This window comes from Archocentrus centrarchus, chromosome 21, assembly GCF_007364275.1.
Source record: "Archocentrus centrarchus isolate MPI-CPG fArcCen1 chromosome 21, fArcCen1, whole genome shotgun sequence".
Classification (NCBI taxonomy): Eukaryota; Metazoa; Chordata; class Actinopteri; order Cichliformes; family Cichlidae; genus Archocentrus; species Archocentrus centrarchus.
In genome coordinates this window covers 18,973,422-18,985,959 of record NC_044366.1, presented here as the reverse complement: position 1 = coordinate 18,985,959, position 12,538 = coordinate 18,973,422, and the positions used below count along the sequence as shown (strand labels likewise).

The 12,538-nt window shown below is 38.5% G+C and overlaps 2 protein-coding genes across 11 annotated transcripts in view; both read left to right on the top strand.

Annotated features, from left to right (window-relative positions):
* The window catches only part of LOC115800792 (dedicator of cytokinesis protein 9), an 84,384-nt gene extending 78,534 nt beyond the window's left edge, over positions 1 to 5,850 (top strand). For 6 of the 10 annotated variants that reach the window (XM_030758316.1, XM_030758312.1, XM_030758317.1 and 3 more), the window contains 9 exons: positions 106 to 219; positions 486 to 491; positions 913 to 942; positions 1,546 to 1,692; positions 1,802 to 2,012; positions 2,464 to 2,654; positions 2,757 to 2,857; positions 2,961 to 3,099; positions 4,667 to 5,850. In XM_030758316.1, the coding sequence (XP_030614176.1) occupies positions 106 to 219; positions 486 to 491; positions 913 to 942; positions 1,546 to 1,692; positions 1,802 to 2,012; positions 2,464 to 2,654; positions 2,757 to 2,857; positions 2,961 to 3,099; positions 4,667 to 4,792 (1,065 nt within the window). In that variant the 3' untranslated portion in view covers positions 4,793 to 5,850. The remainder of the gene's footprint in view (positions 1 to 105; positions 220 to 485; positions 492 to 912; positions 943 to 1,545; positions 1,693 to 1,801; positions 2,013 to 2,463; positions 2,655 to 2,756; positions 2,858 to 2,960; positions 3,100 to 4,666) is intronic. The other 4 variants (XM_030758314.1, XM_030758311.1, XM_030758315.1 and 1 more) reach the window with 1 other exon arrangement.
* Positions 5,390 to 11,500, top strand: LOC115800698 (solute carrier family 15 member 1). The gene is given in 15 exon segments (XM_075074463.1): positions 5,390 to 5,395; positions 7,642 to 7,729; positions 8,046 to 8,143; positions 8,146 to 8,189; positions 8,595 to 8,699; positions 8,795 to 8,849; positions 8,851 to 8,883; positions 10,204 to 10,291; positions 10,424 to 10,444; positions 10,523 to 10,700; positions 10,733 to 10,772; positions 10,847 to 10,930; positions 11,008 to 11,052; positions 11,144 to 11,176; positions 11,486 to 11,500. Coding segments are annotated over 15 exon segments (933 nt in total).
* Positions 11,501 to 12,538: the final 1,038 nt, after the last annotated feature.

Below are 12,538 nucleotides of genomic sequence, written 5' to 3'. Positions count from 1 at the left end.
TCTCTCTCTTGTTTTATTCCTCCCACAACACCTCTCTTTGATTGAGGCTGAATGTAGACCAGAAGCATCTTTTAAATTCTGATTACATTGTATGACTCTGCACAGAAACTGGCTCACCTGTATGACACACTGCATCGAGCATACAGCAAGGTGACAGAGGTCATGCATACAGGCAAAAGGATGCTGGGAACGTACTTCAGAGTGGCTTTCTTTGGCCAGGTGGGTTCAACTCGTGCACAGTAGAAGCATATTCTGTTTTTTCTTTTACACACAGACCTCTTGTTTAATTATTATTTTCTCAACTATAACTCATTCGCACTTGATTTCACTAAAGAAAGCAGCTAATTTCTGTATGAAGCATGGGCCTGCTGAGGAGTCTTTTTTTGGGGGGGTATAATTATTATGTTGAAGAGCATGACCACGTGCTGTGGCGTTTTCAGGCCCACTCTAATACACCTCTCTGCTTTTTTTAATCCTCTTTGAAGGCAGCGGTAAGTTATGCAGTAGACGCCGTGAGCCCTTTTGAGCGGCCTGAGTCTGTGTGTGAGACATTGGTGTTGCTTTAATTCATTGCTCAGCCATAGTTTGCCGCTTCAAGTTACAGTAACAGGCTGCTGCTTCTGTTTGGGAGACTGTGTTGCATGGCACTCATTCACTCATTTCAGTGTTTATGCTTTTATGTTACAGGATATAGTTTGTCAAGTTTTAGTACGGACTCTTATTTTTGTAATTTCTTTTGTAAAGCTTTATGAATTATTTGTTTGGTGTGGTTGTTTCTGCCTATGTGTTTTGTTTTACTTTGTTTTGGTTTTTTTAGAATTAGATGGTATTACATTTCTTCACAGTATAGGTGTTTATGGAATAACAGTAATTTCATTTTTTTTTGTGTGTGTGTTGTCCACACCCCTCTAGCAGTACCAGTTTACTGACTCAGAGGCTGAGGTAAATCAATATGAAAGCCAACCTTTCAGTTGGAACTGCAGTGATGTTTTAGGCTGTGTTGTGTTCCTTTGCTAACGCAGTCAGTGCTGTTTCATGTGCATTTCTTATCTTTTAGCCCTTTAATTCCTTGTCTTTTCCAGCTTTAGTGTTGTCCTAATCTTAGTAGGAAACCGTTGAAGGGCTAATAGCTGAAACCTCACTGGCATGGATTCACCCACCTGTTCATCGGACTTTTTACCATTTACATTCAAGATAAATAACTAATACGCATTGACTGTGTGAAATTCATATACCCACATCAGTCCTTTGGTGTGTCTCACATCAATGACCCAAGACTGGCTTTTTTGTAGTTTTTGTCTTTGTGCTTGGACGTTATATAGAGGATTGTGATTTTTTTTTTTTTGTTTTGTTTTGTTTTATTTATTTATTTTTTTGGAGTCTGACAAACTGTCATTAAAAATAAATATGTAAATTAACTGCCATGATTGTAATGACTCCCACCCACAACCCATGAATGGTTTGATGTGGTATTATCTTAGTAGATTAACACTGTTTTGATTTTTATTCTCACCATTGAAAGTGTCTTGTATGTTTGTTTTTTAGGGCTTCTTTGAAGATGAAGATGGGAAGGAGTATATCTACAAAGAACCCAAATTCACCCCACTATCAGAGATCTCTCAGAGGCTTCTCAAGTTATACTCTGATAAGTTTGGTCAGGAGAATGTGAAGATGATTCAGGACTCTGGGCGGGTGAGACTCTCGTTAATTTACCATTTGGTTGGTTGGTTGGTTGGTTGGTTGGTTGGTTGGTTGCTCAGTCTGATACCATTTTTTTTTAAAACGCATGCATTCTTTGCAGATCAACCCCAAAGACCTGGACTCTAAGTATGCATACATCCAAGTGACACACGTGACTCCATACCTGGAGGAGAAGGAGTTGGCCGACAGGAAAACAGACTTTGAGAAGAGCCACAACATCCGTAGATTTGTGTTTGAGATGCCTTTCACCATTTCAGGCAAAAAGCAAGGCGGTGTGGAGGAGCAGTGCAAACGCAGGACTATACTTACCAGTAAATACCCTATTTACATTTATGTTGTAGTCCTCACTTTCAGTCTTCATGTTGTTTGTTCTTAGATCTTTAGAAGAAGTTAAAAGGTTCTGCTCATGATTAGTCAGCTGGTCTCTATGTGTAAAATAAGTCCACTTCCATGTACCTCTCAAACTATTGGCTCCCTTTTTCTATTAATGGTGTGTTGACACATGAGAGCATGCCTGTCTTGAACTACACACTGCATACGTAATTTCTGTCCATGAATGAAGATCTTAATTAGATTTTGAACATGTCAGCTCTTTGTCATGGACATTCCATAATTCTAATCATGGTTTTATTACAGTGCAGAAGATTCACATCTTCTTATCTTTATTATCTGGGAGCTTTCATAGGCTGTACAGATCTTTAGCTTGTTTGTACATCCATGCACAAACTTCTTCACCACTCTCATTGTGTTTCTTCCCTGCAGCCACACATTGTTTTCCATACGTAAAGAAACGCATTGCAGTGATGTATCAACACCACACCGATCTGAGCCCCATCGAGGTTGCCATCGACGAGATGAGCAAGAAGGTTGCTGAGATCAAACAGCTCTGCTCCTCCAGTGAGGTGGACATGATCCGTCTGCAGCTCAAACTGCAGGGCAGCATTAGTGTCCAGGTGCCTGCTTTAAATTCTGTCAAAACGTGAAAATATCTACACACACACACACACACACAACATAGTTATAACAAAAACATATACCTTGCATCCCTCTCTCAGGTAAATGCAGGACCTCTTGCATATGCCAGAGCTTTTCTGGATGATACGTGTGCCAAGAAGTATCCTGATAACAAGGTCAAACAGTTGAAAGAGGTCTTCAGGTGAGATGCCAGTGACTTATGGTGAATATGTGCAAAGACTGAACAGATCTCCCTTTTAACATAATTTAACACTTTTTTTTTTTTCTTTTTTTTTTGTGAGCAGGCATTTTGTGGAGGCGTGTGGCCACGGCTTAGGCATTAATGAACGACTCATCAAAGAAGACCAGCAGGAATACCACGATGATATGAAAGCCAACTACAGAGAACTAGCCAGAGAGCTGTCCATCATCATGCATGAGCAAGTAAGTATATTAGCTGTTGCTCAACCCAAGTAATAGTGTAATTACATTGAACATCGGTAATGCTACACCTCTAGTCTCACTCTGAAATGGGTTTTGGCAAGTAGACAGATAGCCATTTATTATATGATTGATGAAGTGATAATGGGCTCTTTGATAACATCATTCTCTGTTTTCTCTTTGTGCTGACATGAGCAGATTTGATGGTAATGAAAGAAGAACAAGTGTGCAATAAAGACAGAGTTGGTAATTGTTGGTTCGGTCACATGTCTGACAACTGTAGGATTTTTTTTCCATACTGAATGAACTCCTGACGATACAGAATTTATTGATGTGCACTCCATGTACACAACGTATTTTAGACATATTGAAATATAAACATTAATAAGTCATTGTCCTCTATTCTAGTTAGCCTAATGTTGCTTAATAATACAATTAGATTTTTTTTAAAAAGCTGGTAAGGCTAAGGTCCGTCTCTTGACCTTCAAAGTGCTCGCTAGATTGACAGTTATTTCATCAGATCACTATCTTATCTTTACATCCCTGCAATAAGTAAGAAATTATGTACACATAAATGTTCCCACATATGAGACACATCCACTGTCCATCAGAATAGCTGATCTTCCCAATGTAGGCTGCAAGTAGTGTGTATTTTTATGTTTGTCTATTCTGCTAATTATATTATCAATTAGTTGATTTCTTTTTTTTTAAGTCATCTGACCAGGAAATTATGAAATGTGTCCTTTTCACAGAGCAGAACCATTATTTGAGCTCTATTGCAGCAGTTTCAAAAATGTAAACTTAAAACACTCCTATTCTAACTATACTTGTTCCAGTAGCTGGCTATACCAACAATCACTTATTGGCTGTTTTCCTTCGGCTTGCTGATGTATTGTCTTGCATGTGTACACAATTTGTACCATGTGTATGCATGTGCATATATATGTCTACATTACGTGCATTTGTATGTGAATTAACAGTATGTACATGCCTCAGATTTGGAATGTGTGTGCTGTGAAAAATTAATTTTTGTCAGTTTTCCTTTTTCTTTTTGTACATACATGCACAAATTTGTCTTATGCTTTTAAATTCTTTTGTGTGTTTTGTGGATTGTTTGTTTTTTACCTGATTTTAGGCTTCATGTACGTGTTAATCTTCCTGACTGGGAACACCTTAAAGAAATATATTTTGAAAAATTTGCTTTCCCCCTTGAGAAATGCCTTTATATGTTTAGTTAATATGCAGCTACAGCTATGGCTCTGTTCAAAGCCAAGTAATAGCCTGATGTGTTCATTAGTGATCATTAGAACTGCTGATAGATTTTTTTTTTTTTTTTTTTAATCCTTTGGACTAAAGTAGCTGTCCCCCCATTCCCTGTTTTGTACCAAGCTAAGCTAATGGTGTTCTGGCTGTAGCTCTAGATTTACCATACAGACATGAGAGTAGAATCAGTGTCCTCATCAACTCTTAGCAAAAAAGCCAACTAGAGTACTTTTGAAAAATGAGCTTCATTTGCATTAACCGCTTGCTAAGACTCTCTGTTCTCCCCTATACACTCTTTTCTTTCCAGATCATTCCTGTGGAAGATGGCATGAAAAGCATTCTCCCAGACTCGCTTCACATCTTTAACGCCATCAGTGGCACACCAACCAGTGCCACCATCCAGGGCATTCCCAGCTCATCCTCTGTGGTTTGATGCCACCCTGGGTTAAACTCAGAGCTGCTTGTACTTGCCAACCCAGGCATGCCAGTGATGCCATATTATCACTCCAGAACTTAATTCTGTATCTCAGCCTAAAGAGAAACTGATGGAAGAACAGACAAGTCTCATTTTCTATTTTCTGTCTGGCCAGCGAAGTCCAATATGAGCAGGGCACTGGACCTGCTTAACATAGATAAGGGGGCATGGTGGCTGTGTGATGGGGGGAACTCTGAGACTTGGAGCAGCAAGAGACCCCCCCCCCCCCCCCACACACACACACACACACACACACACACAGCAGAGATGACAGGACACTTTGTTCATATTTTATGTACAGACATGATGCTTGATAAGACATCACCTGTCTTACCATTACCTGTTTCTACCTGAAAAGACTGAACAGTGTTTTCTTTAAAGACATTCCTGTTGGGATTTTTAATATGCGCCCACACTCTCCCAACAGTCCATTTTTGTTTATTTTGATAATGTTTCACATTGTTTTTATGGGCAATATTCCACTTTTATAAGTCACTGTATTGATGTCTTGATGAATGGCATATGCTGCATACATTAACACTCCTCTCCCTGTACATGAAGGTATATTTCTAGAAAAATCCAATTTTGGAATAAGGGCCTGCTATGACTTAACATTAGCATTCAACCTTAAATCACTTTGATGTCTTAGGATGGAAGAGTTTTAAAATATTTCAAGCCATTGCATACAAAAGGTATATTCCAATTTGTGTATTATTGTGTAAATAAAACAAGGAGTGTGTGCAATATTTGCAAAGTATCTTGCTGTGTGCAGCTCATACACTGTAAAGATTATGTTCACCTTCTTGCCAAAGTGATGCGGTGTGGGAAAAACACCTACTGTGGAAGTAATATGAAAATTTTACCATTTTATGTTGTAATGTTCCAAAAATTCTTTTATTTTGGCAGAAATGTTTTATTTTGTTTGTTTTTTTTAACTTTATTTAACACAAGTCACTGTTCTGCTGTAAACAAAGATGTTCCCTAATGCTTTTAAATAAAATACTCATTTTTCTGCACTTGCATCCATAAGTCCTTTTTTTTTTTTTTTTTTTTTTTTTTTTCTTCATTTTATGGTTTTATCACACTTGGTTTATTTGTGAAGTAACTGGGAACTAAACTTTATTAAGTCTCAGGGATCATTGCTGATTCCCTATCTACCATATTTCGTGTTCCCACCCATCATAAAAATAACGTAGCAGTGTGAAAAACCAATGAAGGGCAAATAAAAAGCAATATTACGGGAAGTCTCTGGAGCTTGAAAAAGGCGACTGGACTTCTTTTTGTTTCTTGAAGACGTTTCACCTCTCATCCGAAAGGCTTCTTCAGTTCTCAACCAAATGGTGGAGAGACCCCGGTATTTAAACCCCTGTGGGCGTAGTCCCCTGGAGGTGGTTATGACCCTCTATTGATCATGTGCTTGAACACATGTGCCCAGGTGTGAAGGGGGCGTGGGTCATATTTAATCAGTGGTTTCAGTTGAAACCAACTTAGGACTCCGCTCCATTGTTTCTTGTGGCCTATTGAGGTCACTGGAACAAAGGTGTGAATGGGGGTTGAGACGTCTGGGAAGGGAGCTCAGGACAGCACTGTAAGCGGGGGAAAGTTGGTGACGTAATCCACCTCCTCTGTTCAATGATGGTTGTTCACAGTGGACATAGATGGCTTCTTTCACTCCTCTTTCAAACCATCTGTTTTCCCTGTCCAAAATGTGAACATTGGCATCCTCAAAAGAGTGCCCTTTTTCCTTCAGATGCAGATGTACTGCTGAATCTTGTCCTGTCGAAGTGGCTCTTCTATGTTGTGCCATTCGTTTGTGAAGAGGCTGTTTGGTTTCACCAATGTAGAGGTCCGAGCACTCTTCACTGCACTGAACAGCATACACTACATCGCTGATCTTGTGTTTGGCGGGTTTGTCCTTGGGATGAACCAGTTTTTGTCTTAGGGTGTGACTTGGTTTGAAGTATACTGAGATGTCATGCTTGGAGAAAATTCTTCTGAGTTTCTCTGACAAGCCTGACACATATGGGATGACAATGTTGTTCCTCTTGTCCTTCCCATTCTCTGTAGTTTGTGTTTGGCCTTCATTCCTGTGCATCTTAGCTGATTTGATGAAGGCCCAGTTGGGGTAACCGCATGTTTTGAGGGCTTTCTTAATGTGTGTGTGTTCCTTATGCTTACCTTCTGCCTTAGAGGGAACACTTTCCGCACGGTGTTGTAGGGTCCTGATCACCCCAAGTTTGTGTTCCAGAGGGTGGTGGGAGTCAAAGAGGAGATACTGGTCTGTGTGTGTGGGCTTCCGGTAAACTTCAATGTTGAGGCTTCCATCTTCCTCGATAAGCACCGCACAGTCCAGGAATGGTAACTTGTTATCTCTGGTGTCCTCCCTGGTAAAACGTATGTATTTATCCACTGAGTTAATGTGACGAGTGAAGGCTTCTACTTCTTGGGTTTTGATTTTGACCCAGGTGTCATCTACATATCTGTACCAGTGGCTAGGTGCCATCCCTTTGAAAGAACCAAGAGCTTTACTCTTGGTTCTCATTAATGAATAGGCTATTAACTGAAAAGAATATATTCAGATGGAAGCCTTTTGCAATCACCATCATTTAAAATATTGTTAATCACTACTAATCATCAGTAATTGTTTATAACAGCTGCACTGATTACACAAAAACATTTATTTTCTCAATTATGTAACTCCCTGGGTAGTCCACATACTGTTGTATGCTTTAATTTTGGTGTGCTGTTAATCTTTTTATAAAATGCTGAAATAGACTGAGACTATACTGCTATTTTTTCACCACCAGAGCAAAGGGGTGTGTGGCTCCCCGCTCAGAATCTTCTTCATTGTTATGAATGAGTTCTGCAAAAGGTTCTCTTACTATGAAATGCGAAGTGAGAACATTTCATCCAAGAACCATGAATAATGTAACCTTGACACTGAACACAGACACATAGTGAAACTGAAGTAGCCTACTTAATCATCATATGACCCCCCATAGTCATCCCAGAAATGTTTGTGCCTCAACTTAATCAAATTTTTATTTTGTTGTTTCATGCACTACAGCAGTCTTATTAGCATAATTTAAGGTAACGTTCAAAATGATGTTTAACAGCCCTTGTCTTTGCTAATAGCCAAAGACAAGAGGCACAGCTGAGCATAACATTTGATGTGAAATAAGGAGGAGCCCTTTTCCCTGCCTGTCCACAGCTGTGCTGGTGGTGTACTTTAAGTACTTCTTGCGCTGGGATGAAGACTTGGCCACATCCATCTACCACACTTTGGTGCCTCTCTGCTACCTGACCCCCTGATGCTTTGGGCCACTGTGGCTGACTCCTAGCAGGGAAAGTTTAAGTGAGTGGCTAGATCAAGTTCCACTGATCTTTAATGTATGAAGACATTATTTTATTGTTTCAATATAGATCCATATTTCTTTGGGGGAGAATCTAAATCCGTACAGCTACGGCACTTACCTGACCACCATATTTTTCCACCACTCCATCAGAGAAAGAATGACATATTTAATTCTACTAAATTCATTAGAAACATACTCTTAGATACTGATAACTGTACGGAATACAAACGTCATTTAACCTAATACCTCTACACATACTAAATAGATAGGGTTTTTTCTTTTTCAGTGAATAAAACTTTTGTACTCAAATGCAGAATGTTTACTTATAACAGATTATAACTTTCACTCGAGTAAAGCATCTGTGTACATTCTCACTGCTCTGTTTTTCAATCTTCCTCACTCAGGACTATCATCTACCTGTCCATTGCCTATGCGATTGGACAGGTTGCAGTGGATAACATCACTGATTCGAACAGAGATGGGACACCAGAAAACATAACCTTTCATGTGTGGGTTTCTGTTCTTCAGCAGCTACAAATAACTGAGTCACAGTTATATATTTACAGGGCACCCTGCTCATACACTTCTTCTTCCTCACATTCAGTGTATTGTCCATGGTGGGTCTCTTCCCCATTGCTTTGGGCACCGGTGTGGCTTCCTTATGGTGGCGACCAGTTTAGTGAGACTGTTACTGTGTAATGTTTAACCTCTCTAAATATGTAATTGCAGCAGCCATACTTCAAATATTATATTGCTTGTAATCTATCCCCTCATTCCTCTTAGTTTCTGTGTAACACTCCACTATCAAACTCTGTGAGGCTGTACACAGACTCATCTTTGAGATAATTTGCAAAGTCAGCACTAACTTTCTCACAATGACAGCTCTGAAACTGATGTTGAACAGATACAATGATTACTATGTCCAGAATCCTATTTGAGTCTGTTAGCATGTTAAAACTTTCTAAATTCACACCAAACACAAAGTAAAGATGTGGCTGATGGGAATGCCGTTGCTTGTATTTTATCATGACTCATAGGATTGTGTCAAATTTGAGGTGGTGGTGGTGGTTAGTGATGGAAGTCCAGTTGATGTACATTTCAAATCGTGTTTTAAAATAAAGCAGTGGGCAGCATTACTACATATGTGGCTTCAGAAGAAAAAAAAGTCTAAGAAATCTGTGTCTGCTGGGTTTGACCACTACAAGTTTGAAAATTAAATTAATCTGAGGGAAAGACACAAGCTTTTCATGTATGTATATTATGCTTTTCACCTCTCCTTGAGGACCAAGTAGTATTACACATTTTTTTCTCAAACTGTGGGGCAGGCCCCACTGGTGGGGTGTGGTTGACCATGGGAAAAATATGAAATGAATCAAAAATTAAACTTGCACTCTTTTTTTAGTTAATAATACAAATAAAAGATAAAAAAAAAATATTTTCAGCTTTTGGTCACAGTGTTGAATTGCAGTGTGAGTAATGAAAGGCATCCGGCTTTTAACATTTTCCTTTTTACCATGTCTGATGATTTCAGAGGAGCGCAATACAAAATTGGTGGTTGAGTTACTATACTTGACCTGAGGGGCCCATGAATGTGTGCAACAACTTTCCATCAAACACTTTTTCATTTTTCTCAAGACTAAATCTCAGAGCCATGTAACGCTGAGAGGACAGGTCAGAAAGTCATTGGGTTGGTCCTGAATGAGTCATAAATGTCTGTTCCACCAATAATATTTAAATAGTAGAACACATAACCAGAACACTGGTGTCACCACTCATAGAGCTGTACTGCTTAGGCTGAAACCCTTTGGTTGCAGTTGCTGCCACACTCATTCATATTGTGAGTGTGGACAGATACGAATGCCACTGCAACTTGGCTGCTTTTCAAAGACTTGCAACAACAAGGCATGTGGTTTACACTAGTTTACACAGATATTCATCACTTTAATGCGCTGTTTGCAAAACACACATGTAGTTCATAACAAAATGTCACTGCCTTGTGTTTCTATACAAGAGAGACAAAGGAGAACTTTCTTTTCTGTATTCTACCTTTGCATCAATGGTGGGAGTCTCCTGTCAACTATTATCACTCCAATCCTGAGAAGTAGATATATAGTGCAGAATATGACATTCAAGAGCCATAAACATGTAGCAATGACAGTAATAAAAGTCTAACAATAATGCAGTAATGAGTTTAGATTGTAGTTGAATGAAGGTTGTTAGCCTTTATCTGCAGGTCAGGACTGTGGCATCTACAGTTCCCACAGCATTAATGGCGGCTGCATTTGGTATGTTTAAATTATTTAGACACTAATTCAAAACGTAAATCAAAAAGTAAAGGCTGGGTAAATAAACATCATTCTGAAATTAATGATTTGCCTGTGATGTTCCCTGACAATGGTGTTTATTGTTGGGAGTGGTTTGTACTACAAGGGTGAACCAGAGGGGAACATAATGCTGTATGTGTGTAAATGTACTGATATGTCATTTATATCAGCCTTTTCTACATTCATGTAATCAGCTATATATGCTATTATACCAACAGTGAAGCAAACAGTATGGACTGGGCAGGGGGAAAATATGGTGTAAGTTTTACAATGATTTAATGTCCCATAGCAAGAATGTTGTTTTGTTTATACTCAGCCTGCCTGTTTTATAGAAACTCCTAATTGCTCAAATCAGAATGGTGTTGAAAGTGTTCTTTTTATACATCCCACCGCCAGCGTTCTGGACCAAAAGGTACGTTAAATTCAGTTATTCATCTAAATGGCTACATCACCTGCTGCTAAGTGCAAATTTGAACTGTCATCTAATTCAAAGGGATCCAGATGGACGCTGCAAGCTAGCTCAATGGATGGACATTTTGCAAGTTTGGGGAATAAATTAGCAACTATAAATATTAATAATAATTGATCAAAATGGTATATTTGTTATAATATTTTCCTTATGTCTGCAGGGGTCTCTTGTTATACAGCCTAACCAAATGCAGGTAAGTTAAAGAAACTTTATCACGTTAGATTGAAATGACACACTGCATTTTATTTAAGACAATACTAACTATGTAATTTATATTTTTAAAAGTCTTTCAACCCCATCCTGATCCTGACTCTGGTGCCAATTATGGATAGCATAATATACCCTCTGATCAAGAAATGGGGCTTTAACTTATCATAGGTGAGAAATATCACGTACAGTTACACAAGCTGCATGGTTTATATGTTTAATAACCCTGTGACATTAATGAATAACTTTACAGGGCTATTAAAAGACACTGACAGTTTTGAGTTCTTGTGTTCAGAGTTCATCATTATAGAGCAGCTGTGTAGCTCCAAAAAATGTTTGAACATTTTTAGGAAAATGCACTTATTTTATTTCTTGTAAAATGGTAGATAACAATATTAAAATCAGCTTCATGTCTGGCAGCTACAATAGCAGAGATCTGCTGCCCTATAACCTGTACACTGGCCTGATACTCTTATAGGTTCTGAGAAAGTTGTGCAAAGACAAATCTTCCAAAGTTTAATCATTCATGACTCAGTGAATAACAACTGTCCTTTCTGAAATGTCGTGTCCTGTCAGATTATATATTAATTATTATTTCATAATAATTATATAACATCACAGAATTGCTTTTTTTTGTATGTGTAAGTTATATTCAAAAAAGTTAATTAATCCTTTCCGTGTGTTTCAAATTGAGTCTTCATGTCATTAGTTCTTATGACAAAAAAGCACCACTATCACACAGCAAAAAGCTGGAAAGTATCAGTTCTATAAGTATTCTTGTCATTGCAATGACAAACCTGACTGAGACAGAAAATATTCTATTATTTAAAGGGGTGTAGATTACCATTGCTTTTGGTAATATTTGGACAAAATATTTGGGGGTTATTTAAACATTGGAAAATAATTATTTTATTACTTTTTATCAGTGCCATACAGTAATGTAAGTAGCTCTCACCAGTTGGCTAGAAAGATCACTTAAAAACAAAAGATTGTATTTGCAGAGGACAACCAGATGCCAGAATTAGTACTCCAGTCCTACAACAGAGCCATACCACAACTGAAAGATGCATGCCAGTAAAACAGGGCTCTTCAAATGGCTGAATTACCTCCTCAGTATGCAGTCAAGTTCTCCAGAGTCCTGCTAATGATTTCTATATTTGACTCAGGTGTGTTGAAGCAGAGACACATCTAAAACCTGCAGGACAGAGGCTCTCGAGGCCTGGAGTTGAAGAGCCCTGCAGTAAAATATAGTAGATGTCAGTGGAATGTAAATGGTAAATGAACTAGTTCTTATATAGTGCTTTTCTACTCTAGCTGAGGACTCAAAGTGCTTTATACAACACATTTG